The sequence below is a fragment of the Phaenicophaeus curvirostris genome, chromosome 19 (genome assembly GCF_032191515.1).
Source record: "Phaenicophaeus curvirostris isolate KB17595 chromosome 19, BPBGC_Pcur_1.0, whole genome shotgun sequence".
Lineage (NCBI taxonomy): Eukaryota > Metazoa > Chordata > Aves > Cuculiformes > Cuculidae > Phaenicophaeus > Phaenicophaeus curvirostris.
In genome coordinates this window covers 5,337,506-5,365,102 of record NC_091410.1, presented here as the reverse complement: position 1 = coordinate 5,365,102, position 27,597 = coordinate 5,337,506, and the positions used below count along the sequence as shown (strand labels likewise).

Sequence of the window (27,597 nt, the reverse complement as noted above, 5' to 3'; positions counted from 1 at the left end):
TGGAGGCTCAACCAGGATCTTAAAACCTTCACCTGCTTGGAGCTGCAACACTGGGTAGCTCAGAAACGGGCCAGGTTTCTGAAGTGTGGTTTGACAACAAGGAGAAATATTTGATTTGTAACAGACAGCGATGGCTGCGGGACCAGCCTTGTTCTCCCACACAGAGATACAGCATTGAAACTAATCGTGAACATTAGAATTCCATTCACATCACATGTTTGACAGAGCACATCTGCTCATACAGTAGTTTATTCTCAGCTGCATTTAACCAGGTCAGGATATCTGCTTTCAAGCGGAAAGTGTAGAGGAAGCCTGTCAAATATTGGATTTTAAGGTCAGTATAAAACTCCTCCAACATGATCATAGCAGCAGTAAGACTTGAACCCGCAGGTTTGACTATGTTTAACTTAGAAAGAAGATTACTCTCACCTGAACATCAACATCTGGAGCATCTGAAGGTGCAGATATCTACTTTATTGATGCTGGTACAGCAGCAGAATGACAGAAAATGTGTGTACATAAGCAAATGGAAGAATACTTCCTATCACTGCAACTCTAGCTACTGCAAATCCACAGCTGGAAAAATACTTTGTGTAAGTTCCAGTTATCCCTGGGGAAGCTCATTTTCCACTTCCTAGCACCACCTGGAGAGGAGAGGCTTTGTTTAGTCCACACAAATCAAGATGAGCCTTTTGGTCCCTAAGCTCATCTGCCTCAATGTACCATCCACGTGGGATGTGCAAGTGAAGCCCAGGTCAATGTGGCAGTGTCTATAACCCTAAAGACCACACATCATCAAATGTCCTGCTGTCAGACTGATGGGTTTAGATGGAAAAACATATCCATTGGCTTTTCGGAAGTCTTACTTTACTGTTGCAGTGCTTAAACAACCCATACCCCCATCCTCTCGGACAAGAAGTATCCCCCCATTTTCAAAAGTGAATGTAGACCATAGAAAGGAGTAAAAGCATTGATCCATTGGGTCTATTAAAAGATTTAGGCATTACAATGCTTAATTTTTAGCCTTCCTGCAGCAGAATCCAGAACTTGTGCCAGGTGACCAGGCTCCATATATACTGCACAATACTCAGCTGGAGATTCAGCATTCCAAAGGTAATCTCACGTCTAGAGACTTTGTTCAGGAAGATGGAATCACCCTTCAAAGTGCTTCCCTGGGGTCTTGTCCAGATACCCTGACAAGCACTGAGGAGTCTTTTACAGGGCACTGCTCGAAGTGACTTGCTGGAAGCTGCACACGAGCCTCTGGCAGAACCAATATTGTCCACTGAGTGTCAGTCCAGAGCCCTCAGGAGAAGGCATCCTCTCCACAGCATCTCTTCTAGAGTTAAGGTGCTGTGTGAGTAAGAGGATGCTGTGGGTAACCAGAAGGCAATCTGGAGCCAAGGTTCTCCATTTCCTGGATACATGCTTTAGGCACTAGTAATTTTTCCAAGATGTGGACTGAGGGTATTTTACCTCCAGCTACAAACTGAGCTAGACTAGTGCCGTCAAAAGGTGTTACACCCACTCAGATCACACTAGGAAAAACAGGCTTTAGATCTTGTACCAAACAGTCTTGGACTGGAGATAAGCAGCTGCCCAGGAACCTCAGCTAAGGACACAGTGCTGCTGCATATTTCTCAATCAGAAAATTAATTCTGCCTGAGGCTCACAGGAGGGTTGTTTTGCAAATGTTCAGAGTTAGGTTGTTTTGAGAACATTCAGAGTTAGGTTGTTTTGAGAACATTCAGAGTTAGGCTGGCTGTCATAACTATCACTTTACGAGGCAGTTTCTTAAATCTGCAATGAATGAGATGAAACCAGCCAGAAGATTCATGCTTGATACCAGAGCCTGAAACACCAAAGTCATAGAATCATAGTATCACAAAACGGTTTGGGTTGGAAGGGTCCTTCTAAGGGCATCTAGTCCAAATCCCCTGCCATAAGCAGGGACAGATTCACTAGATTAGGTTGCCCAAAGCCCCATCCAATCTGACCTTGAACACTGATGGGAAATCCACTGCCTCTCTGAGCAACCTGTGCCATTTCCTCACCGCCCTCGTCGTAAACAATTTCTTCCTTTTATCCAACCTAAACGTGCCCTCTTTCAGTTTAAAACCATCCCCTCTCGTTCTGTCACCATAGATCACTGTAAAAATGTCTTTCTCTGTGTTTCTTATGAGCCCCTTTTATATACTGAAAGGCTTCAATAAGTTATTGAAGACTTGACTTCTCCAGATTGAACAATCCCAGCTCTCTCATATTTCTTCAAAGTCCCTTCCTTTCAGAACTGCTCTGGTGGCCACACCATGCTAGAGGAAGCAGTACAAACTGCACAGCTGCCCCTTGCTTACCTTTGTAGAAGGGACTTCTCGGGTTTTAGCTCTGAGCTTGTTTACTTGACTCTCAGCAACATCGACCCTTTCCTCAGCCTCTTCTAGCTTATGCTGTGCTTTTCTGAATTTAGAGAGATTAGTATTGGCTTGTTCATCCTGAAAAGGAAAAACAGAAGGAACTACAAACCATCTGGCAACATGCTGGGGGCACAGAGCCAGCTTTTAAACTCACAGGCCTAGGAAATGGTAAATAAGTATTTGTTTCAGTTTAGTGACTCACAGCTTCCTCAGCTTGTCTTTTGTAGGACTTGATTTTCATCTGAAGTTTATCTACCAGATCTTGTAATCTCATCATGTTCTTCCTGTGTTCTTCATTCTGTGGAGAGGGAATGTGTAATTATACGTCCTTGGAAGACAAAACATCTGGAGAATTGCTTTCTACTTACACCTACCTGGAAAGTAAGCTCTTTGACACGCCATTCATATTTGCGGATGTTTTTCATAGCCTCTGCAGATTGTTTATGTTCTTCTTCCAGTGCAGTTTCTAACTCCTGGACCTGGCGAATCAACCAACAATTGGCTGAGCCCACACACAGGACTCAGAGAAGAAAGGTACCTTTGACACCCATGTTCTACGCTGGTACTCACCCTAGCCTCCAGCTTCTGGATTTGTTTCTTGCCTCCCTTCAGAGCCAGCTGCTCGGCCTCATCCAGGCGGTGCTGCAGGCTCTTCACTGTCTGATCCAGGTTCTTCTTCATCCTCTCCAGCTGGGTGCCAGTGTTCTGCTCTTTCTTCAGCTCTTCTGCCATCATCGCCGCCTTGGAAAGGAGACGACACAAGAAACTGGAAAGATGTGAAAGAACAGTGCATGCTGTGCACCATCTGAGGATTTATTCTTGGTTCCTCCTGACCATTCCTGTCTGCATTTCCTGCTTCATTTTTTAATATGATGTAATAGTGGCAAAAACATCATAGGAAACAGCAGGGAAAAAGAGTAGGAAAAATTCTTGGAATAACAGAAAGGATAAATGCTCTGCCCCCCTGCATGGCCATTACTATGACCTTCATCGACACCCAAGTGCCAAGGGGTAGAGCAGGAGCCACAGCAAAGCCCTGTGGCCTGGCTGAGCGTCACTGGCCTCGCACAGGAGGATCGAGCACCAATTTTGAGTTGAAATCCACAATTCTTATTTGAAAAGTTCTTAAGCAGGATTTTGAAAAGGCAGATATTTAAACACATTAGACAATTTACTGGTTTAAATACTACAGGATTTCTTTGTGGTTTACATTTTCATGCAGTACCGGAGAGAGTAACTTGGTTTGGACTGACTAAATGCGGGTTTAGTACATTATGATGACAACAGCCCCAAAAACTCATCTGTCAGCAGGACAAATTCCCTGTGTTCTAATCCTCCTCTAACACAAAGTATCTTTGACCAGGCCCACAGACCGATTCTTCGTCCAAGGTTCTTTGTCCAACTTGAGATGAGTATTTACATTAACCTCCAGCAGCAGTGCCATTGAGAATGCCTGTAAATTCAGAGAAAAACACAGTAACATCCTCACATCCATGACTGCCTTCTTTGCTCTTTCTTCAGCACTTTTTGATTCATTAGTAATATCTTCCATCTCAGTTTGGATTTGTGCCATATCCGTTTCAAGCTTCTTCTTTGTATTAAAAAGGCTGGTGTTCTATGAAGGAGAAAGAGAGAGGTTTTGAGTATTTGCCTTTGGACTCTTACACACAGAGACCACAAATTACTATTTGTTCTTATTCTGTGAATCTCTAACCCCCAAAATAAATCTTTCTTAGCAAAGCAAACTACCTGGCTATGGAGGAGCTGCACGCGTTCAGTGGCGTCCATAAGCTCCTGCTCAGCCACTTTCCTCGACCGCTCCATCTGCTCCAGGGCTGCCCGTAGCTCCTCAACTTCAGCCTGCAGCAGGTTGGCTCTGCGCTCCACCATGGCCACCTGCTCCTTCAGGTCCTCTTGTGTCCTCAGAGCATCACCCAAGTGCAGCTGCGTGTCCTAAAAATGAAAAGCCAATTTTGTCCCAACAAATTCCTCGAATATTGTGCTTAAAAATCAACCAGAAAGGTAAATCAAGACCTTGAGAACTCCCTGGATGCTCTGCAAGTTCTTTTGGGCTTCTGCAGCCTGGCGGTTGGCATGGCTCAGCTGGATCTCCATTTCATTCAGGTCTCCCTCCATCTTCTTCTTCAGCCTCACGGATTCACTTCTGCTCCTGATCTCAGCATCCAAAACACTCTGCATTGACTCCACAGTCCTTTGATGGTTCTTTTTTAACTGGCTGATCTCCTCATCTTTCTCAGAAATCTTTCTGTTGATCTCTGATTTAATCTGAATCAGCTCTTGGTTGACACTAAGGATTTTGACCTCTTCACGCTCAAGAGCTGCCTTTAAAAAGGAAAACAAACACAGAAGTAACATTTTAGAGAACATAAACATCATGACATTATTCAGTGACTTCACTCAAACTCCTGAAGTTTGGAGGCAATCAAGCCTGCACGCAGGAGCTGCACAACAACTGTCTAGGAGCCTGGAGATAAAACAAAAAGCTTTTCTCTCTACTTTTTCCAATAATATTTAAACTAACTCACCTCTGCCTCCTCCAGAGCAAACCGCAGCTCAGATTTTTCTACTTCAATTTGCTTTTTCACTTTCTCAAGGTCTCCAATCATTTTGCCATTTTCAGTCATTTGTTCAGCCAGATCAGCTAATTCCTCTGAGAAATAAGAATGACATCAGCTTGTGGCAGCCAGAGAAGCTGAACATTAAGCTTTCTGACTGTGTTCAACACCTTCTTTGTACACCTGCATCTACACATATGTATACATGTATATGTAGACATCTGTACATCTAGAAACAGATACAGCCAGCTCATGCAGGGTGACATAAACACAAGGGCATCGGGGTGATATCATAGCCCTTCTTACAGACAGCTGGGAAGGTTCCTGCATGTATTTAAGTCTGGAATGGTCATCAGTGTAACACTATAGGTCCCATTATATGTTCCGTACACCTGTAAAATTCACTTTCACAAGTTGTACAGCCTCTGGAGGACACCAACTTATCTAGGAGCGGCACCTAAATGCCCTTGATCTTACATCTCTGCAGCAGATAATGGAGAGCTTTATTAGCTCCACTAGCTTAGTCTCTTTACAAACTTGCTTGCCAACTTTTGTTGAGATGTTTATATTCTCTATTAAAATGCAAAGAATAGCAATGACAGAATCCTGCAACTTAGTGTACCTCGTGCAGACGTGAGTGTGCCTGTAGAGCTGGCGGGACCGCAAATGGGAAAGCAAAGCCAAACACTTACGCTTGAGAGACTTGTTTTCCCGTTTGATTGTTTCAAGCTGATCTAAGGTTTCCTCATAGGCATTTTTCACTTTGAAGAGCTCTGTGGTCAGAGAGTGTGATTCTTTTGAGAGAGCTTCCTGCTCCACCTTGCTCTCCTCATACTTTCCCTTCCATTCTGCCACAACCTGAAAGACATCACGTTTCATTCCCTGCTAGTTCTAAGAATGTTATTTCACTTGTGGCTATTTTCTGTAGGAGAGAAATACTGCCGTGTCTGAAAACAGGACAAACTCCTACTGCCACGCTCTACAGGAGCTCAGAACTGTTAGACACAACTCGATTCCAGTATTGACGTAAGCAAAAAGTATTAGCTTAGCCTTTCTAGGAAAGGTAGACTTAAAAGATACTGTGCTCACTTATCACCTTATCAAAGTTCTGCTGTTTCCTGTCGAGGGCAGCTGCCAATGTGTTTGCTCTCTCTATGTCCACTGTCAGATCCTCCACCTCCCCCTGCAGCTTCCACTTCACCTTCTCCAAGGAAGCGCATTTGGAATTCGCAGTCTCCGCCTGCTGCCCTGCTTCTTGCAGGCGCTGAGTGAGTTTTTTCCTTAAGGAATATAAATAAAACAAACATAAGTTTAAAAAAATCAGTGAATTATGTACATCATTTAATTAGTACAGTATCTGAAGTCTTTTTATTGTTTTTAATTAAGTGTATATGCACTCTGGGGTGACCTTAGAGCAGCCTTCCAGTACTTAAAAGGCCCTACAGGAAAGCTGGGGAGGGGCTCTTGATCAGGAAGTGTAGGGATAGGAAGAAGGGGAAAGGTTTTAAGCCGAGAAAAAGGGAGATTGAGATGAGATCTTAGGAAGAAATGTTTTCCTGTGAGGGTGGGGAGGCCCTGGCCCAGGTTTCCCATAGAAGTCGGTTGCCCAGGAAAGTTGTGGTTGCCCCATTCCTGGAGGTGCTCAAGGCCAAGTTGGATGGGGCTTGGAGCAACTTGGTCCAGTGGGAGGTGTCCCATGGCAGGAGGTTGGAACGAGATGGACTTTGAGGCCCTTTCCAACCCAAACCATTCTGTGATTCAATTCAAAGTCCAATAAAATAATTTAGGTTAGGCTACTAAAGTAGGTCTATGTTCTGCACAACGTAACATCTGGACAGTTCGTTCCATCTATCACGTACTTGGCCTCCTCCAGCTCCTCCGTGCGCTGAATAGCGTCCGTCTCGTATTTGGTTCTCCACTGGGCCACTTCGCTGTTGGCCTTGGACAGGGCTCGCTGCAGCTCCCCCTTGGCTTCCTGCTCCTCCTCATATTGTTCGCGGAGCAAGTCACAGTCGTGGCGAGCAGACTGCAAGGCGTGGGCCAGCGCGTTCTTGGCCTGAAAATTACCCATAGCATCATGTTAGCTGTGACTAGCAGGTGACCCCATGACTTCGCACACTAAAAACATGGTCTCTGCAGCCTGGGCAGAAGACAAAGGGCTAGAGGTTCTCCAGTGTTCAGGCAGCTACCTTCAGATGCAACTACTTTCTCTCAACTCTGTCACTAGAAAAGACCAAAACTGGTGCTCTCACCCTGGCATATGTTGTAGCTGTTCTTCCCTGGGGCTATAGCCACAAAAGAAACCACATAGACCACACCTTTGCAGTTATAAAACATGCAAAAAATTAGCCAGAAGTGATCCCAATTTTAACATGCCAGAGACCTCAGCAAAGCACTTAAACACAGTGCTCACTGTACACATTCTGCCCAGTAGTAATTTTCCTATGTTAGATTGTAGGCAACACTACTTACAAACTTCCAAAAGCGTTTTCTGAATGAACTGAGGCCCCGATACGTTTTGAAGCCTCAGCCTGTACTCAGTTGCCAGCACTACCTTGATCTCCTCCTCTAGCTGCCTCTTCAGTTCTTCTATTTGCTGTGTAATTGCCTGTTTGCTTCTGGACAGGCGCAACATAATGGTTTTGTTCTCTTCGAGGTGACGGCTGAGTTCACCTGTGACAAGAGAAGACAAATTTCCAGTACGGTCCAGACTGAGCACCTGAAAGCATTCATATATAAATAATAATAATCAGTAACAGACAAGTGGAACTGCACAATGCTCTTTATCTTAGCAGTTGTTACCTTTAAGCATAAACTTTTACCACTCTTACTTAACTATTCCCATTGCATATTTTTTACCATGGCATCTTTACTCTTGGTATAATGCAGGATTTGGTGATGAAATTGAGACAAATCTCATCCAACACTGATCTATCTATCTCCTCCAAGATTTCTCCTGTTCTGCTTTAGCCGTCAGTTTTACTGTTCATACACGTTTCCATACACGCGCGCTGAACCCACAATTCTCTCAGGTTTAACCACTGACAGCAGTTTGTTTCTCTATGGTTTCAACCTCCTTTCTAGTTTGTTATCCCTTCTGATTTTCTTCTACATTGACATCCTTTTTTAAAAGGGACACTGGCAATCCTGTCTCTAGGCCGGGACGTTTCTCTTGTTTCCTGCTTATTCTGTTTTCTTCCCGTTCCGTTTTACCATATCTTCTACTAAACACCAGTAGCTGATAGGGAAGGTCTTGGTGATTTGAGTTTGGCAGTTCTTGTGGATTCATCTGGACCACTATCCTCCTGAGATTGCCACATTCTGGGGGAATTTCACATACTATGCCCTCTCTGGTCTTCTATGAGCTTGTGCCTTTAGAGCTTGTTCACATAAGTTCACATTTAAAGGGTTTTCATGGCAGATGTAGTCCTATGGAACAGTCTATGTCCGCACTCCCTGATCTGCTATTATGCAAAATCCTTGAAATTCAGAAGGTTAGTTTAAGCCAATTCAGTGGCATTTTGATTTGAGATGTCTGATCTTGCAGTCACTCAGACCAAGAAGCCTTCACAAGCCTGCATGGGGGCAGTAACATGCTTCATGAGGGTAGCATGCACACAGGTAGTGTACAGTGAACATGCAAACCCTTGAAGAAGAAAGCCCAGTCCTAACAGGTTGCTCAAATCTGTCCCAAATTCCTGGGGCTCCTGCATGGAATCGGTGAGTTGTGTCGCATCATTCTGGGTATTATTTCCCTAAGCAAATAATTGTTTGCAATGGGCGTTTGATCTTTAAAGTGTCACTCATGACTCATGTCCTTTGATTTATTTCTGCTGTTGTCTGTGCCTGTACCAGTGAGTCTGGAAGTAGAATATTCACTTTGTGAATATTTACGTCTCACTCATAGTACACATATAGGGTCTCTCTGCTACTGAAGGGAAAAAAACATCCCCTCAGCAGATCTTCACGTCTTCCTTACCGGACTCTGTTTGGAGCTGGTCTTTTTGTATCACCATCTCATTCATATTTCTCTGGTTTTCCTCAAATTTGCCTTTCATGTCTCTCACCTGGCCTTCCAAGGTGCGGTACGTTTTTTCCAGATTAGCCTGGAAGACAGTAAGGAAGTGGAATCTGTGTATGCGTGTTTGTATTGGATTAAATCCCCACCAGGCAGAACTACTGCCAGTTCAATTATTTCATTTATAAAAAAACACCTTGGACTTAGCAATAGTCTCTGTACTCCTGGCCAAGTTGTCAACCTCCACCTTCAGCTCACTCTTCTCCTTCTCCAGCTTCTGCTTCACTCGTTGCAGGTTGTCGATCTGCTCCTCAAGCTCAGCTGTGCTGTCCGCGTGCCTCTTGCGCAGGGCAGCAGCCATGGCTTCATGCTGCAGCGTCGCCTCTTCGAGGTCGCGGCGCATCTGCTGAAATTCTGCCTCGCGCTTCTTGTTAAATTCAGTTTGAGCGGTGGTGGCTCCTCCAGCTTCTTCAAGTCTTCCACTGATTTCCCCAAGTTCATGAGCCAGCTCAGCACAATGTTTCTCTGTTTTTGCCCGCACCGCTTTCTCATTCATGGTCTCCTCCTCCAGCTCTGCAACACGGGTCTATATAACGAGGAAACAGCACATCAGGAATCAACAAGGGAACAGATAATTCAGTGCTTAGGTTAATCCAAAATTGTCATAGTAGAGTACCAAACCCATTGTTACAGATACTATAAGCAAAACAAAGTGCCTTTTGAATTTTATTGGTTTGTAGGCGAAGACTTGCCAACAGAGAAAGCCCTGTGGATCAACTCATACTCACTGTAGATCACAGCTTTGTGTTAGGAGGAGAAAACTCAAACAAAATAGCAAGGTAATCACTGTGACTGGGTCAGAATTTCTCAGCAACCAGCTGTGCACAAACATTATTCGTGCTACTACAGCTTAAACAAGCAAACAGCAATGATGGAACAGTTACATAAAGACTCTTGCCTGCAATTCTCTGATCTTCTTGTGCAGCTGAATAACTGAATTCTGCTGTTCCTCTGTTTTATTTTGCATCTGGTTAAATTCAAAGTCTTTCCTGTGAAGGAAATGTTCTTTTAATGAAAAGAAAATACGTCCAGTTAAAAACAAGTAGAAAATTTGTCACTGATTTTTTTTCTCATACTTTCTTAATTTTTCATCTAAATGTTGTTTCTCTTTCTCCAGATCCACTATAGCTTCCTGGGCAAGTTTGAAGTCTCCCTCAAGCTTTCTCTTTGCTCGTTCAAGATCCATACAAACTTTTCTTTCCTGTTCTAAAGATCCTTCAATCTGTAACATAAACAAACATAAAGATGACCAATGGAACCACTGAAGAATCTGCCCCTTCTCCCTCTGTTGAACATGCTCACATCGTTCACTTGTTGCTCCAGCTTGGTCCTGGCTTTGGTGAGGGTATTAACTTTCTCCTCCTCAATTTGCAGGTCATCCAGTGCCTGTTGGTGGGCTTCTTGCAGGGCCTTCTTGGCTTTGACTAACTTCATGACAGTCCTGTCCAAATCTGTCATTTCTTCAGTTAGATTTTTAACCTATTGCAAAGCAAAATACTTGAAGGTCACTAATAATTTTGGCTTTTATATAGGTCACTTCTACATAATGATCACAAGAAGACAATAAATGCGATGCTAGACTACCATAGAGACTTTATTCGTTGCATTATATGGTCAAACTATACAATCTCTCTGCTTATGTATCAACCCTTCTGAAGTCACCGAACTATGTGGATTTTTCATTTTAATGAGTTTTTATATGCTTATGGGTTGGTTTTCCTGCACAACAGAGGTGACCAAATTTAACAGTGCACCCACAGATTTCCTTATACAACATCATGTTACTGTTCAAGGTGACAGCACCTTTACATCCTCTATAAAGACATGCAAATATTATCAAAGGTGCAAATAGCAAAAATAAAAAAGTACCTTGTTTTCCGTGGCAAGCTTTTCCTTTTCAGCCTTGGCAAATGTTAACTCAAGGTCATCAATATCTTTCTTCAGCTCAGAGCATTCATCCTCCAGTTTCCTCTTTCTGGCTGCCAGATCAGCATTCATCTCCTCTTCTTCCTCCAGTTTTTCCATTACCTCCTTTATTCTTGCTTCCAGCTGGAATTTTACTTTGATCAGCTGGTCACATCTTTCTTCAGCATCAGCCAAATTTTCATTTTCCTTTTTATAGAAAACAGAAATGTGTTTCCTTGTCATACACTGGAATGGACACTGGTAGAAATCACCTGCTCATTATGCAAGTGGAACACAAAATAACAGAATTTCCATTCAGCCCCTGCTGAACACTCAGACAAAACTGACGTAATCTGAGGAGCCACAAAATGGTTTGAACTACGTACAGTCTGTACTTGCAGCTGTAGGTCCTTCTTCTCTTGCACCAGAGTCACCATTTTTTCTTCCACTTCTTTCCTCTTGGTTTCTGATTTAGCCAGTTCTTCTTTGGTTCTCTCAAACTCTTCCTTCATCACAGCCATTTCTTTCTCAGTTTCCACACTTTTTAAGAGGGGTTTCATCTTGAAGTAGAGCTTCATCCAGGGCCAGTGCTTGACCTTCATGAATGCACGGATGTTGTACTGGATGCAGAAGATGGACTCCCTGCAATCAAAGCAACTCATCAGTACCATGAAAAAATCACATCTGGGAGAAACCAGACCTCAAAGAAGATACACACCTTCGGTCAAACATTCTTTTCAATTCAAGTCTCCAGAGATACCCCCTGCACAAAGCCTGCGTCTGTGTGATCATTTGTCCTAAGCAATCATCTCGCATCTCTTCCAGGACACCTAGCAAACCTGCCTTGAAGAACACCTGCAATCAAAGAATGAAGAGATCAGTCATTGCTGGGCTTATATTTTAATGCAATGAATAATTTTTCATTGTGTGGAAAAACTAAATGTTTACCTTAGTGTGCCCAAATTTGTACTGAGTATGATCTATCTCAATGGACGACAGCAATTTTTCACACGCCTTCTTGCTGTCAATAAATTGTCCTTCTGGAATGACACCAGCATTCAGGAGGCGGTATCTGTCAAAATAAAGGAAAAAAGCTTAACTGTCGGCATCATTTCAGTGCACAGGATGCTACAAGAATAGCTGTTGCTTTGAAGATACAGAGGAAGGCTGAGGCTGAGTCTCACACCTCCAGCCTTACACAGCAAACAGCAAGAAGCAGGTCAGTTCAGCAGGTTCCCTGCATGTGTTACAGCCCTCATGGAGACTGAAGACATGGACGGTCTGCTCTCTGGACCTGAGACACTCTGTTCATCTGTGCCCTGGCCCTTTACACTGATCTAGGCAGCCAGCTCACTGGGTGAGCTGCAAATTAGAAAAATCAATGGATTTTAGGCACAGGGAAACTGCTGCAATTGCCTAATTGGACCTCCTGCATAATAGAGCACACAGTCCCTCCCAGTGCCTTGCTCATCCAGCCCCTATCCTGGGATTAATCTAGTATAATTTTTTTTTTAAAAAAAGAACATTTCAATCTTATTTGAAGCCTTCAAACTTTGATTGTGTCCCAGGTAAGCTATTCACCCTCACTGCAGGAAAGGTATGTTTCACTTCTACCTTGACAACATCCTTTCTCAGGTCCCACCCTTGGCCTCTTGCTTTGAGTCTGCCTTTTAGATCACAGGTTCTTGCATATTCAGATATCTCTGCACTTGCAGCCTCTCTAGACTGCAAACAAATCGTCTGTTAACAGCTTCATGAGTTTAATAGTGAGATTTATATCTCTCACTGCACTTGAGTTCACATTTATCCTGTAGCTCTTTTTGGAACCACATGCAGCTTCTTGCATTCCTCCTGAAGTACACACACCAGAATTAGACACAGAATCTAGCAACGGACTTCCTAATCCTACACAGAGAGATTATTCCACCCTCTATTCTTTTCAGCATGCCTCTCTGCCCATACACAAATCTGGAAGGGAAGTCTTCTTCAGTTGGTGGCCAAAATGCCTCTTCTACCCATTTCAATGTCCCTGCTCTCCAAAACATCCCATTCAGTGCTCTAAGTGTGGCATCCTTTCTTTGTTCTTAGAGACCTGACCCTACATTTGCTTTGGTTCAAGTACAATACGCAGATGACCCCAGCTGGCTTGGTCTACATTTAGCAACCCTTTATAAATGTCTTATTTGCATGGCAGTTCCTGAGTTTAAATTGTTTTTTTTTATCTATAAATTAATGTAGCTAACATGCTGTAGAAACGTTGGCACATAGAAACGTGAGCCCTGCACAAAATGGAAGTGCCAGGTGGAACTAATTTAGATGTCTGTTGCGTTAACGTAGCAACTTTTAACAGTCAAGCTTGTAATTCCATAGAGAAAGTGGCATCAGGTTTAACACAATTTCTTTTCAGTAAAACCATTCTAGTTAGAATTATTTAAAGAACATCCTTCAAACCTCTACTAGATTGTGGTTAAATACAGGGTGTGATATAGACCGCCTTCCTTATTTTTGCTGAAACATTCTTGGGTCAAATTTGATAATTTAAGCAAAGAATACCCAAACGCTCAGATGAATGTGAATGGAGTGAAAATAGGCTTTGACATCCAATATTCAGGAAGGCAGTTGGATGGGCACTGCCCACACGGGCTCTGCTTTTAGATATGTCTTCATACTTCCCATAGTTGTTAAACATTAAAATAGTCTTTTCCTAAGAACTGTATGATTACTTGTTTAGCAATACTCTTCTCTCAAATTAATCAGGCTCAATGAAAACATAGAATCTTATTACAGACCTTTGTTTAAAATCCCCATACAATATCTTGTTAGGAAATCCTTTCCTGCAGATTCGAATGCCTTCGAGAACACCGTTACATCTCAGCTGGTGTAGAACAAGCTTGTGATCCATCAGGCCTATGACACAGCAACATAAGGGTATAGTGATTTTTCTAGCATTGGCCAATTTGTCTTTCTGACAATTTCTATGTTTTATGAATTACCTGGGGTCTTTGTTTCATTTGGGATGATACAACGCACAAAATGAGGGTGAGTTGTTCGCAAGGTGGACATCAGCTTATTTAGATTTTCCTGTAACAAAGAGATCACTTGCAATCTCTACATTACTTCAAGACATAATGGAAATATTCTCAATATGATTAGATTCTGATGAGAAATAGAAATCCGTAAGTTTCCCCTAACTCTTCTAGTGACTATTCTACAATCCTGTATGGGCATCAGCAAAGTAAATAGCTCCTAACAGTGCTCACAACTGATGAACTTTCCTCCTTCTTACGATGAAAACACATCCTTAGTGGTTAGAAGATAATCATAAGAGCTATTAAGCAAGACAAAGATGGAAAGAAATGAACAATATTGCAGGACAGCAGTAGTGGTCTGTCTTAATCAAATAAACTGTCAATCAATGAATGAATGGATCGATTTGTTGGTTTTGTTACTCACATGGATTAGTTACGTATATTTAAAAGATAATTGAGCCACAAGCTCTACGTGTGTCTACAACATCAGAAGTCACCTGCTCTGCAGGATAGCTTTGTTAGCATCACGTTTCTTTTATCATTTCATGCAATAATGACTCTGAGTACGGCCCATGTCACAGCCAGGGGGATGCTGCACACCTCAACCTGAGGCTGAGCCTGCTCCTGACCCCAGGATAGAGATGTGACTCAGCAGCATCGAGGGGCTCCAGCTTGCTATTTGCGTTGCCCACGCTGACTGCGAGATGCTGGTTGCCACATGATGCCCTGTACTCAGGAAGTCACATTCTTGAAGAAGCCAGTTACAGCCAGATAAGGGACGGATGCTGTTAGCACCACAGGTCAAAGCCAAGACAGCCTTTGGGCTCTCTTGAAACTAGGCAACCTGGTTAAAGCACATGAATTCTTTCCCCACCATCATCCCCCTGGACCTCAGCAGCAAAGCAGGACTCTAATCAAACTTTACCAGATCCCAGAGGAACTTCCCACACTATCACATGGCAAAGTGGAAATGGTGAAGCAGCACAGACAGGTCTGCCGGGAGCACCTCTCGGCATGCTCTGCAGCTGGCCCTGGCTGTGCCAAAGAACACACCTACCCGAAAGAGAGCAGAAACAGTTTGGAAAGAAGAGCCCTTCTTCTTGGTTCCTTTCTTCTTAATAGCACCACCTTCAGCTGGAAAATGAGATGACAGTCCACCTGAGGCACAGTCCAAGATCCCTCTGACAAAATTATAACTGTGCATCTAACTCACAGAGCACGAATACTGACTCAACGCTGATTCAAGTCAGGTGAGAGCTACAGCTAGAAACATGAGACAGGAGACATAATCCTCTGCTCTTACCTTCATCTATGGAAGCAAAGGTGGCATAAAGATTGCATAGAATTTTCATAGATGATTTCTGGTACAACCCAATGACGCTTTCATTCAGGGGGTCCTTGTTCTTCTCCAGCCAGCCAGTGATGTTGTAGTCCACCGTGCCAGCGTAGTGCACCAGCGAGAAGTGAGCCTCAACCTTCCCTTTGCCTGGTTTGGGCTTCTGGAAGTTGCTGGACTTGCCCAGATGCTGGTCATAGAGCTTGTTCTTGAAAGAGGTGTCAGTTGCCTTGGGGAACATGCACTCCTCTTCCAGGATGGAGAAGATGCCCATGGGCTGAATAGGAAAAAGGTGTTTTCAAATAAAATGAATTCAAGTTATGAAATGATGGAGCAAAAGAAATGCTAAAATTAAAGTCGTGGAGGTATTTTATAGAAAATTAGTTTGGGAGGAACAGGTAAGCAGAACTTTTTGTAAACAGTTGCCAAGATATTCAAAAGAACTAGATATTTTCATAAATAGGGCTTTGAATACCCAGACAACTGGAAAACAAAGAAATCCAAGAAAAAACTGTGCAGTAACTTCTTGTAATACAGTAGTGACTTCTCCTTATGCAGAAGGAGAAAAAAGCAAGCAGACATGAGGCTTTCTAACATTTGAATTTATCTGAGAGGAAAACCTGAGGAGAGTATTGAAGGAAGTCAGTGCAAACACTCTGGGAACCAATTCCAGATGTGATTTGTGTGACTGCACAAGAAACTCACTTTTTCTATAAGATCAATGCAGGCAGCAAGGTCCATCCCAAAGTCAATGAACTCCCATTCGATTCCTTCCTTCTTGTACTCCTCCTGCTCCAGCACGAACATGTGGTGGTTGAAGAACTGTTGCAGTTTCTCATTGGTGAAGTTGATGCAGAGCTGCTCAAAGCTGTTAAACTAATATTTGAATAAATGTGTGAAAGTGCTAAACTGACTCCAATCAATTCATTATGTAGAGATGTCAAGGCAAGATCGGACTATCCCTGAAGGGTTTTGATAGTAGTATGAACGATCTATAACGGGTGGTCAAGGCTTACAGAAAAGCTGTGCTCTGCAGCACATGGTTAATGTAGCCTGCATTAGCAATGGGTTTGGGTGATGATAATATCACAAAATGCAGATTCTGTGGGGAGGGAGGCAGCAGCTTCACAGCTATGTGAGAGAAAAGGAGCAGCAGAAACAAAGCAGGCAATGGATCTACAAAGGAAGAAGCAGCTTCAGAGAAATTTGCCCTGTTCTCGATGGCAGCACTGGAGTGAGGAGGAGGAAAGGTCAGAAATGTCAAACAAAAGGGGGAAAAAAAAACATTTTAAGAGAGTCAGAAGTCTGACAGTACTATGTAAAACCAAACCTCAAAAATCTCAAAGCCAGCAATGTCCAAGACCCCGATAAAGTGCTGTCTTGGCAGCTTGGTATCCAGTTGCTGGTTGATGCGCATCACCATCCACAAGAAGAGTTTTTCATACACTGACTTGGAAATGGCATTCAGTGCCTGGTGCACCTGCAGGGAGGTGGTTCACACAGCCATGTCAGGGCACTGCTAGAGCATCCCCAGAATAAAATGCCCCTCCACCAGGCACAGTCACTATCAGCGCATAAAGTGCACTAACAGGCTTCAATGGTCCAGGCCATCCTCAGCTGGGACCTGCACCCACTCCCTTAGGGAGAGGATGGCTCCTGCTGCTCCCTGACACTCACCTGATCCACTGTTTGGCCCTTCATGACGTATTCATTTCCCACTTTCACCCGGGGATAGCATAAAGCTTTCAGCAAGTCTGCTGAGTTCAGGCCCATCAGGTACGCTGCTTTGTCAGCCTCTGGAAAACAAAAGAAAAAGCTGAAGGACTTTCTTCTTAGCTGGAACAGACAGAATGTGTTGGAGGAGACAGAGCTCAGTTTGAAACCTGGCAAAATGGTTGGCTTTATCCTATCCACAATTGTTAACCAAAGTTCTCATTTACTTTTACAAACAGCCTTGTAGGGCTGCTCCTCATGGTCGAGCGGCTACATCAGCCCCAGGCTGCAGGGTAAAACCAGTGAGTACGTTGGTGACAGGACAACAGAGATTTTATCCCTTCAAGCCACTTCTCCAAAACGTCACACAAGCAGAACAAGTCTGGATGTGTTACCAGAAACCAGCAAATGCTACCATGACATGTCTCAGGCACAAGGTCCTTCAACAGAGATGTCAGGAATAAAGTGAATGAAGAAAGCTGCTCTATAGGAGGTGGTAAGTTAAAGGTTGAACCTCCTTTTTGTGTTAATCAAGGTAGAACTGCTTCTTTCTTGGGAGACTCTTTGCATTTCTAGTGAAAAATGGTATGAAAACAGCTGGATATATGACTCTCCAAGCCATGAAGGTATTACCTTCCGTGCCATCTGGCTCTGCCTGCTCCTCACGTGGTTTCTGCTTGAACTTCATGTTCCCGTAGTGCAGAATTGCCCCTGTCAGCTTGTAAATTCCCATTCTCTCATCAGGGCTGAAGCCCAAAATGTCAATGGCTGCCTGCACACCGGATAGATCAGCTCAGTATCAAGGTGGTGATGGTGAAAGCCATACTGTCTCTCCTTGCTAAGTGTACTCACATCTGTGGTGACAAGCTCCTCCTGGTCATTGATGCTGGCCACAGAAATCTCCCCTTGGCTGATGAAGGGGTAGTCGTATGGGTTGCTCGTGATGAGGAGCATCTCTGAAAGGTAAATGAAGGAGACAGTCAGATTCTGGCACTGAAAATGGAACAGTGGCTCAGCAGGGTTTCACAGAGTTTTTCCTTCTGCACCTCCAGACCCTTGGGTTTCTATTATCAGGCATGAGAGACACAGCTGAGCTATTCATCTGCTTCCCACTGGATCAGCACAAAGTCCCAGTCAGGTTCTCAGTCCTACCAGTTTAATATGCTGTGAACTGGGAGTTGAACATTCAACACGGCAGACAAGGACAAGGGCATCCCAAGAAACAGCTTTTAAGAAAGATACTTCTAGGTAAGACTTGAATGTGCTCGTCCTCATAAATTACAAATCCTAATCCATCCTTGCACCCACTGGGGTTGTGGGCTGGTGCACATAAGTAGAATCATAGAATAGTTTGGGTTGGAAGGGACCTTAAAGAGCATCCAGTTCCAATCCCCTGCCATGCGCAGGGACACTGCCCACTAGATCAGGTTGCTCAAGGCCCATCCAACCTGGCCTTGAACACCTCCAGGGATGGGGCAGCCACTCCTTATGTCTAGTCTAAATCTGGTCCTCTCCAGTTTGTACCCATTCCTCCTCATCATATCACTCCAAGCCTTTGTGAACAGTGCCTCCCCAGCTTTCCTGTAGCCCCTTTCAGGTATAGGAAGGTCATTATAACATCTCCTCGAAGCCTTCTCTTCTCCAGGCTGAACAAGCCCAACTCTCTCAGCCTGTCCTTGTATGGCAGGTGCTCTCTCATCCTCGTAGCCTCCTCTGGACCCATTTCAACAATTCCATATCCTTTCTATGTTGATGATTCCAGAACTGGACACAATACTCCAGATGAGGTATCACAAAAGCTCATGTGGATTTTATGCAAGCTCATACGGAACATGTTTATCTCCAGCTAACTGAGGCCAAAATTCACAACTCATTTTCAGTCCTGAATTCTATGGCAGAGTAAGAGCAGAAGCGAAGGGGTGCAGATGCGCAGTGGGGTTGTGCAGCGTGCAGGAGAGGAAGCCCTCCATACACTGAAGATAAATCTGTCTGTGTCCTTGTACAAATATGCAGTCCCCTGGCACACCACAATCTCTCTGGGAAAAGAAGAGGGAGGAGGTAAATGTCGGGAGGGCACATAGGAGGAAGCTGAGGGTTTGAGCTTCATCTTGGGAAGTGTTCTAGGAACAGTTAGGAAGGATGGGCAGAATGGAATGAGTGTAGAGGCTGAGTTTGTGGGAACAGGGTTTGGGACAGATGTGGGGCATGGGTAGGGCATACAATGGCAGAGGGAGGGGGGAAAAGGCAGGAGGGGCTCTACTAGAAACAGAGAACTTCAGCCTATATGATGATGGGTTCAGATAAATGGTTTGTAGATCAGGATATCTGGCCATCCTGCACCTAGGCAATTCCTCACCTTTCTGTTGATGATCATTCATAGGACGTGGCCCTTGTAAGTCAGACTTTCCAGACCAGTAAGGCATAAGGCAGAGTAAATTAGTCACCCCAGGGAAGATACATTAGATGTGGAAAAACCTCTAGAGCAACACAGTTATATAGAGGTAAAAGTGCTGTGCATCACATGGTAACCCAGTCATCATCAATGCTGGAATGTGAGTGACATAAATAAGCACACGATCAAAGCTCCAGCGCATTGCACAGCTGCTGAAAGGGGAAGCTGCTCGTGACACATGGTGCTAGGCCAGCAGGTGCCCCAGACCCTCTGCCACTGAGCTGGCAGATCTAGGGAGAAGTTTCCCATACAGACTTTACTGTAAAATGTCACCAGGAGATGGCTGTCTGTACCAAGCAGTTCAGGCTTCTTGTTGGAGAGGATCTGGTAGAAGATGTGGTAGCTTCTCTCAGCTTTCAGCTGGAAGGTGACTCTTGACTTTTCCAGCAAGTCTGTAATATGAATGCACCTGTGTATTTTTCAAGCTCTACTTCACTTTAGAGTAAAGCAGTAACCACCACCTCATTTACTCACAGGTCTCAATGTCACCAGAAGCCAGTTTTCCAGAGGTACCAAAATGAATACGAATGAATTTACCCTGGTAAGCAGACAAAAGGTAGTGGTTAGCACAGCTTTCTCAGGGTAACGTGTAAGCATGTTTTTCCTCTCTGGAATCTTAGGGAGAACATCTCCAAATCAGTCTGGATTATCTTAGATATTCAAAGATAGATAAAGGGGAATAGTTTGTTGCTGTCTATGCAGCTACAAGCATGAAACAGCTGTAAACACATCGGCATCTGACAAATAACCAAGAAATTTGTCAGCAAGAACACTTTTGCCAGCCCAGTGGCTCCCATTTGTAAACAGGATTAGAAATGCAGGAGGGCAGAGAGAATCACACCAACTCACAAAGCGTGAGGAGTTGTCATTTCTCACAGTCTTGGCATTCCCGAAGGCCTCCAGCAGTGGATTAGCGCTGATGATCTGATCCTCAAGCGTTCCCTGTGAGAGTATTCAAACAAATTATTGAAAAACCCCACGGGCTGTGTGGTAGGAAAAAGTGAAGATATTGCAGCTCCCCTGACTACAAGCGTGACCAAGTGCCTGTCATTTCAGCTGTACAGCATTACTATAGCACCTTCTGATTCCAGTGCCAAGAACCAGCACTGTGTGTAAACAGTAAATAACTGATTCTTCACTTATTCAGAATTTCTCCCGCAGTCGGAGTGCTCATCTCTCCACCACAGGGACAGACCAGTCTGTGTGAAGAAACTGGAGCTTCTGATTCTTCCTGGACACCAATTCCCCAAAGCTGGTTTCAGTCCAGGTGAAGCTACACCTGGGCAGTGACAGTGGCAGCTTGCGTCTCCTGTGGTCCTAACTGCATATCAGCCCATGATCTTGCTGCCTTTTGAGAGAGTGGCTGAAGCTAATAAAAGATATTTCATATTTTGAAGTAAATGTGGCTGTGGACAGCACTGGTGACACACAAGCTGGTAACATCCCAAACCACCCCTCTGCCAAGCCTTTCTTCTTCACACCTTCACACAGGACTCCTTCTTCTTGGCTAGGTCTCCACTCGCTGCAATTGTCGCAAAGTACTGGATGACACGTTTTGTGTTCACAGTCTTCCCAGCACCAGATTCTCCACTGTCAAAGAAAGCACAGAGCAAAGGATTACCTGCCAACTTTTTGTTGGAGACCAAGCTCGAAGTGACAGATGCACTTACGTGATCAGGATAGACTGATTCTCCCGATCTGTCAAAGGGAAAAATAACAGCGGTCAGAGAAGCTGTAGGGAAAAGTGCTGGTTCTCAGGTCACCCATGACCACTGAAGGGGAAGAAACAAAATCTCTACAGGCAAAACTGAAAAGACAGAATCATAGAATAGTTCGGGTTGGAAGGGACCTTAAAGATCACCCAGTCCCAACCCTCTGCCATGGGCAGGGACACCTCCCGCTGGATCAGGCTGTCCAAGACCCATCCAACCTGGCCTCCAATCCCCTCCAGGGATGGGACAGCCACAGCTTCCCTGGGCAACCAGGGCCAGGGCCTCCCCACTCTCATAGTGAAGAAATTCCTCCTTATGTCTAGTCCAAGCCTTTGTAAACAGTCCATTTCCAGCATGGTCTTCCTCTTCTCCTCTTTTCCCCTCCCTGTACTCCACTTCTTGTGTTCTCTCCTCCACCTCTGCTCCATCCTGCACTCTCCTCTTTGCTTCTGCCTTTAGTATTCTTTACCTTCATTACTATTTAACACAGGACAGGACTTGATTCAAACTAAATCCATGTATTTTAGTGAAAATATTTCTTCTAGCTCTGTTCTGAGACATCCACTGTTGCCTGAAGTCACATACTGACCAGGAACGTCCCAGATAGTGTGTCCTATCCCACTGCAGTGGTTCCTGTTGTGGTGCTTAGCTTAGTACTTAGACCAGAAATACAGATAGTGGGCAGTACAACAGCACCGCACTTCAAAAAATGAAAAAACTGTTTCAGGAGACAGAAAAAAGTGTCTGGAGATTAGTTTGCATCATCTAGGGATAAAATAGGCACATCAAACTCCGCAGTACAAGAGTTAGGAGCCATAGCAGATAATCTGCAGCATGAGACAGAACAAGGAATTGGGATAGCACATTGTGAGAAACGACAAAGGCAACTCAGCCCATGGAAAATGAGGAACAGTGTTTGGCAGAAGCAGTGTTGGTGACAATTTTTTCTAGGAGTCTTGTCAAAATAGAAAAGCTCACCAGTGAGCATGAACTGATAGGCGTTGTCAGAGATGGAGAAGATGTGTGGAGGGGCCTCCTGGCGCTTCTTGCCTCGGTAGGCCAACACCACCTCCGGGTTGTACACCGGCAGCCACTTGTAGGGGTTGACAGTGACGCAGAAGAGACCCGAGTAGGTCTGGAGAAAACAAAAAGAACAGGAGAGTCACTGAAGTTCATCTCCTGGCTGCTGGATTTTCTCTTATGGCCTGAGAGGGAACTTACATAGATCATCCAGGAGCTGTAGCGGTCCTTGAGGTTGTAGAGAACAGCAGGTTCATGCAGATGGGTCAACATGGCCACATCCTCAATTCTATCAAACTTAGGTGGGTTCATGGCATATACATCACCAGGTTTGACAGCAATGGTCTGTAATTCAGAACGAAAGAATTAACCTTGATTCAGCAACTCTCTGTGTTCCTTTCATGTGTCCACATGCAAACACAAACACAGAGAAGTTACAGCATGCTTAAGGCTGCTCTAATTCAGATTTTTCTTTCTGTTTAACTGTGCAAAACAAGATATGGCTATTACAGGGGAGACACTGCTGCCAGATGGGAACTCTACAACACTGGCAAATTTACAGGACATTGATTTACTGTCCTGGAATTCCTACAGCCACACAGACAGGATTTGTGCTGGACCAGAACTTCTTACGCATTATTGCTGCTTATGGACTTCAGGTCACTGCTGCTTATGGCTGTAACAGCCAGGGGCACAACTGTGGGTCATTCTGTTTTTCAGCCTGAGATTCACAGTGCACAGTGTCAGAGAGCTGGGACACTAACTGCGCAAGATTTATCAACAGCCAATCCTCCCGTGGAACAGATTTGTTCCACTCCTGCCTGTTGCCATTCCTAAGTAAATAAAGGCTCCAGCCCTACCAAGCAGCACTGGGACTGTCCAGAGCTTGTGGCTACATCACTGGGGGGCAGCAGCTCGTCTCAGCCACACTGAACCGTGAAGGAGCTTGAAGATTCTGTTGTTATTTCTCCAGATGGCTTTTCCCATGGCTTTTAGCCATTGTTTTCATGCTGAAATTGCTGCTCCCATGGACTGGTGGAAGCTGAGCAGACCAGTCCAGGGAGGACATAGCATTACTGCAATCTGATTTGGAAAGATTGAAGACAATTTCCAAGCTCAGGTCCCATGTAGAGGATCCTGGGCTGCATCAACAGAAGTGCAGCCAGCAGGGTGAGGAAGGGGATTCTCCCCCTCTGCTCCACTCTCTTGAGACACCACCTCAAGTCCTGTGTCCAGTTCTGGAATCCCTAATATAAGTGAGGTATGGAACTGTCGGAATGGGTCCAGAGGAGGCAACGAAGATGATACAAGGGCTGGAGCAGCTCTGCTGTGAGAACCGGCTGAGTTGGGGTTGTTCAGCCTGGAGAAGAAGACGGCTCAAGGGAGACCTTAGAGCAGCTTCTAGTACCTAAAGGGGGCTACAAGAAAGCTGGGGAGGGACTTTCTACAAGGGTATGCTGTGATAGGACGAGGGGGGAGGGGTAAAATTTAGGTTAGACATTAGGAAGAAATTCTACAACGAGGGTGGGGAGGCCCTGGCCCGGGTTGCCCAGGGAAGTTGTGGCTGCCCCATCCCTGGAGGTGTTCAAGGCCAGGTTGGATGGGTTTTTGAGCCCCCTGATCCAGTGGAAGGTATCCCTGCCCAGAACTGGATGATTTTTAAGGTCCCTTTGAACCCAAACCATTCTATGATTCTTTTGAGAAAATAAGCATTACAAGCACAGTTTTCAAAAGCAGCTTTGTGGTATGGGTCCTTAACTATCTCTCCAAAGTGTTCAAACACTTGAGCACTTGGGATTCATGGAAAGTCTCTGCATAGAACAAGAAATCATACATTAACTGCTACTCACAGAATGTATCTGGGAGTCATTATAGAGTTTCCTAACATAGTGTCAGTTCAGTGCTCAGAAAAGGGCAGGAAGGTCTGAAATATTGGGAATTAAAGAAAGGGAGGAAAGAAGAGAGTGTTATGGAGGATTCGTCCCTTAGTTCTTTCACATCTTCATTGCTGATCATGCTTCTGAGAAAGGATATGGTTGTTCTAGAAATGATCCAGAGAGGAGAAACAAAGAGGGTCACAGGTATGAAACAGCTTTTCTATGGGGAGCACATAACTTGATTAGGATTTGGGGGTTAAAAAGAGAATCTTTTGAAATCTGCAAAATCAGGAATAGCAAAGAGAACCACGGCCACAGCAAGGAAGAATTGCTCACTTTGCCTCTTTGTGCATCGATGGCCAAGATCACCAGGCTGCATGTTGCAGAGAACAGGAAGCACCTTACACATACTCCAGTTTTAAACTAGGGAAACCTTTCCCATAGGACATTAGAGGCAGAAATCTTAAGGATATAAAAAAGCCAGCCCCCAGGAAAGTAGGTCCTTGTGCACAGCAAGGACCTCTGCTCAGTCACATCCCTGTGACTGCTGGAGGTTGGGGGGAGCCAGTGGATGGCTGCTTTATTCTTTGTTTGCTTTCTTTAAAACCTTGTAACACCTACTGCCAATAGGTTGGTTGAGGTGGTTCATTGGGTTGCTGCAGCTATTCCTACCCATAAAGGAAGGAATTTGCTGGTAGATATGACGGTGTTAGATGAGAAAAGGTTATAAGGAGTGGCTGAGAAATGCTAACACTGGCAAAACTGACCTGTTCGAAAGCATTGCTTGATCTTTACAGCCTAAACCAAGAAGAATTATCCACTGTATACCTTCATTCCTGCATCCAAAGTAACGCCTTCCTCTGGAGTCTGTGCTGGTCCTAGTAAGAGGGCAGATGCTGGGCTGAGTAGGTTTGTCACCTGAGCTAGTCTGGTGCTGTCTGCATTCCTTGCCTTCCCTAGCAGATGTCCTAGGGCCCTCAGCAGGACCAGGAGGCAGCCCAGGAGGAACGCACTTACCCTGCCATCCTCTTTCTCGACAATTATCTTCCCATCCTGTGCAGCCTTGATCTTCCCTTTGGTGTACTCCACCTCAGGGTCAGCCACAAAGCAGTAGGTCTTGGCATCAAATGGCTGGTTCTCGGCTTCTATTCTCTCCTTCTCGGATTTGCGCAGGTATGGTGCAGCCTCTCCAAAAATCTCCATGCCAGCGTTTCTGCTCACAGCTGAAGCTGAAAGACAGACCCTGTAGTGATGGCCCCTGTGCAGTCCTTTGAGTTGAGAAGAGTGGAGCTGAACGCCTACCAGTCCTCCCTTCCCATCTCCTGGATGCCTGACACAAGGGCTTTCAATGCTTGAATGTACAAAAGCAATGAAGAAGAGCTGCCACCCTTCATGACCCCAAGGGGATCCATGCCCAAAGGAGCAGGAGAGCTCCCTAGGGAAAGGATCTCTGAAGGCTTCATGTAGTTCTTAGTAAGACTGAGCCCTGAAGCCTGTTTTTCTTCCCATACTCCTTTTCATTCTTAATTTCCCTCACTTTCTTTTAATGTGGAGCCTGTCCCAGGCCTCTGGTGGGCAGCTGTAGCTGGCAGGAATGGACAGAGCAGCTCATGCAGTGGGAAGAACAGGGACCTGACCACAATGAGGACAAAGGAAGAGCCAGCTCATGTCAGTCTGGGCAAGCTGCTATTTTTCATGCCTTAAATTCTCACCTTAATGATCAGTTGACAGAAATAAGGAAAGAATGGGCTGATATCTGTGATATCTGAAAGAGAAACAATGGGAAGTTAGACTCCAGCTAAGCTACAGCTTCTCCAAAGGCCCAATCTCTCTCGCTTACTGTAAGCAACCACTTCAGCTGAGGACCAGCAAAGCGAACTGCGGGCACCAGTCCTTCCCCACCCAAGGAACGTCCCAGAGGGGAATCAACAGCAGATTTCCCACCGCAGCATGAAGTGTTGAGAAGCTCCAAGCACGGGGAGCAGTACCTGTGGCAGAAGCTCTCCATGGGTCAGTCACAGCATGGCCACCAACACCAACAGAGGATCAGGAGCCACCAACAAGGGCTTTCTCCCTGACAGCTTTTATGGGCTCAGCCCCTTCCCTTAGATCGGCCTCTTCCCTATATTTGGAAGGAAGGGATTGACAGTCCTGCCTGCTTGCCAATTCATGTTCATTTTCTGCCATATACAGTATGTAAAGAAAGGACATGATCTTTTTCCCAATTTTAGTAGCTCAGGGACCTAGCTCTGGTTTGTAGACTGTTGTGAGAGAACATGCTATCCTGCCAGCTACCACCACACACAGCACTTCACTCAAACCTGCTCTCACCTACATGTTGAAGAAATATTATAATAGCCCAGAATCATAGAATAGTTTGAATTGGAAGGGACTTTAAAGATCATCCAGTTCCAACCCTTGCCATGAGCAGGCACACCTCCCACTAGATCAGGCTGCCCAAGCCCCATCCAACCTGGCCTTTAACCCCTCCAGCCACCACTGCTCTGGGCAACCTGGGCCAGGGCCTCACCACTCTCTTTGTGAAGAAATTCCTCCTTATGTCTAGTCTAAATCTGCCCCCCACCAGTTTATATGCACTGCCTCTCGTCCTGTCACTCCAAGCCTTTGTGAACAGTCCCTCCCCAGCTTTTCTGTAGCACTTTCACGTACTGGAAGGTCACTATAAGATCTCCTCGGAGCCTTCTCTTCTCCAGGCTGAACAAGTCCAACTCTCTCGGTCTGTATGGTCCCCAGAAGGGACCTGTCCCACTGCTCCTGTGCATGGGACACCCGGGCAGAGTTGTAGGGGAATGCAAAGCAACTGCCCCTGTGGGATGGAGGCCAAGGCCATGGGAAGCAAAAAGGTGATGGGGATTCTGGTAGGATGAGTTAGAGCAATTCTTGTGGCTTCCCATCACTGCATGAGTTGGGCAGGATAGAGGAGAGGCCATTACTGAAGTATGATGTGACTAACCATGGCAAAACAGAGGCTAATCAGAAAGAACAACACCGAGGGATGGATGTTTTATGAATGTGAAATCCTGAATATGCTACAGAAATTTAGCTTCAAGTGCCAATTTGGCTGCCTAGGATGCTCACTACCCTTGCTGCCAAAAGGACCTACAAGGCCATGTCACACCACACTATCAGGTTCTTAGACACAACTGATAGTAATTCCCAGGTCAGAAAGATATTGGTAAGGGGACTTTGTAGCCACCAAAACGTTGAGCACTAGCCACCCTTGCATGCCAGCTGGGACAGTGCAGCTCTGCTCAATTTGGAGTGCTTGTAACCCAGAGCAACACTTTCACATGAATCCACAGGGCTTGGCCATGTCTGGGGAAGGGCAGAGCCGCGTTTGAAGAGAAGGTGGCTGTGCAAGGATACAGTGCTCTACACAACTCCTGCTTGGGCAGCACTGACCAAGGACTGGCCAAGGCATGGTCAGCACAGGCTCGGACACCCTTCTCCCTTCCCCAGGGCAG

The 27,597-nt window shown here is 45.0% G+C and overlaps 1 protein-coding gene across 1 annotated transcript; it reads right to left on the bottom strand.

Annotated features, from left to right (window-relative positions):
- Nucleotides 1-37: 37 nt before the first annotated feature.
- LOC138729042 (myosin-3-like) lies at nucleotides 38-26,120 on the bottom strand. The gene is made up of 40 exons (XM_069872911.1): nucleotides 26,057-26,120; nucleotides 25,130-25,341; nucleotides 22,437-22,580; nucleotides 22,194-22,350; nucleotides 21,174-21,201; nucleotides 20,985-21,093; nucleotides 20,353-20,445; nucleotides 19,978-20,041; nucleotides 19,797-19,895; nucleotides 17,904-18,007; nucleotides 17,685-17,823; nucleotides 17,016-17,134; nucleotides 16,669-16,818; nucleotides 16,044-16,214; nucleotides 15,306-15,615; nucleotides 15,060-15,136; nucleotides 13,967-14,054; nucleotides 13,763-13,880; nucleotides 11,922-12,045; nucleotides 11,692-11,828; nucleotides 11,360-11,615; nucleotides 10,938-11,180; nucleotides 10,371-10,547; nucleotides 10,145-10,290; nucleotides 9,967-10,057; nucleotides 9,205-9,594; nucleotides 8,970-9,096; nucleotides 7,545-7,663; nucleotides 6,850-7,046; nucleotides 6,087-6,270; nucleotides 5,683-5,848; nucleotides 4,961-5,085; nucleotides 4,449-4,757; nucleotides 4,164-4,367; nucleotides 3,904-4,029; nucleotides 2,985-3,155; nucleotides 2,789-2,893; nucleotides 2,617-2,712; nucleotides 2,355-2,492; nucleotides 38-644 (listed from the first exon to the last, which is right to left on the bottom strand). Exons 1-40 carry the CDS (start codon nucleotides 26,118-26,120, stop codon nucleotides 621-623), a joined length of 5,901 nt encoding a protein of 1,966 aa, XP_069729012.1. The 3' UTR covers nucleotides 38-620.
- Between the last annotated feature and the right edge of the window lie 1,477 nt (nucleotides 26,121-27,597).

What these genes read in the sequence shown, in the direction of transcription:
- LOC138729042 (XM_069872911.1), bottom strand. Translation starts at nt 26,120, where the DNA reads ATGGAGAGCTTCTGCCACAGGTACTGCTCCCCGTGCTTGGAGCTTCTC. An exon ending in CTATCAGTTCATGCTCACTG is followed by an intron (nt 21,202 to 22,193) that starts GTGAGCTTTTCT and finishes TCCCTTTGACAG; the next exon opens with ATCGGGAGAATCAGTCTATC. An exon ending in AGCTTGCCACGGAAAACAAG is followed by an intron (nt 10,548 to 10,937) that starts GTACTTTTTTAT and finishes GCTTTGCAATAG; the next exon opens with GTTAAAAATCTAACTGAAGA.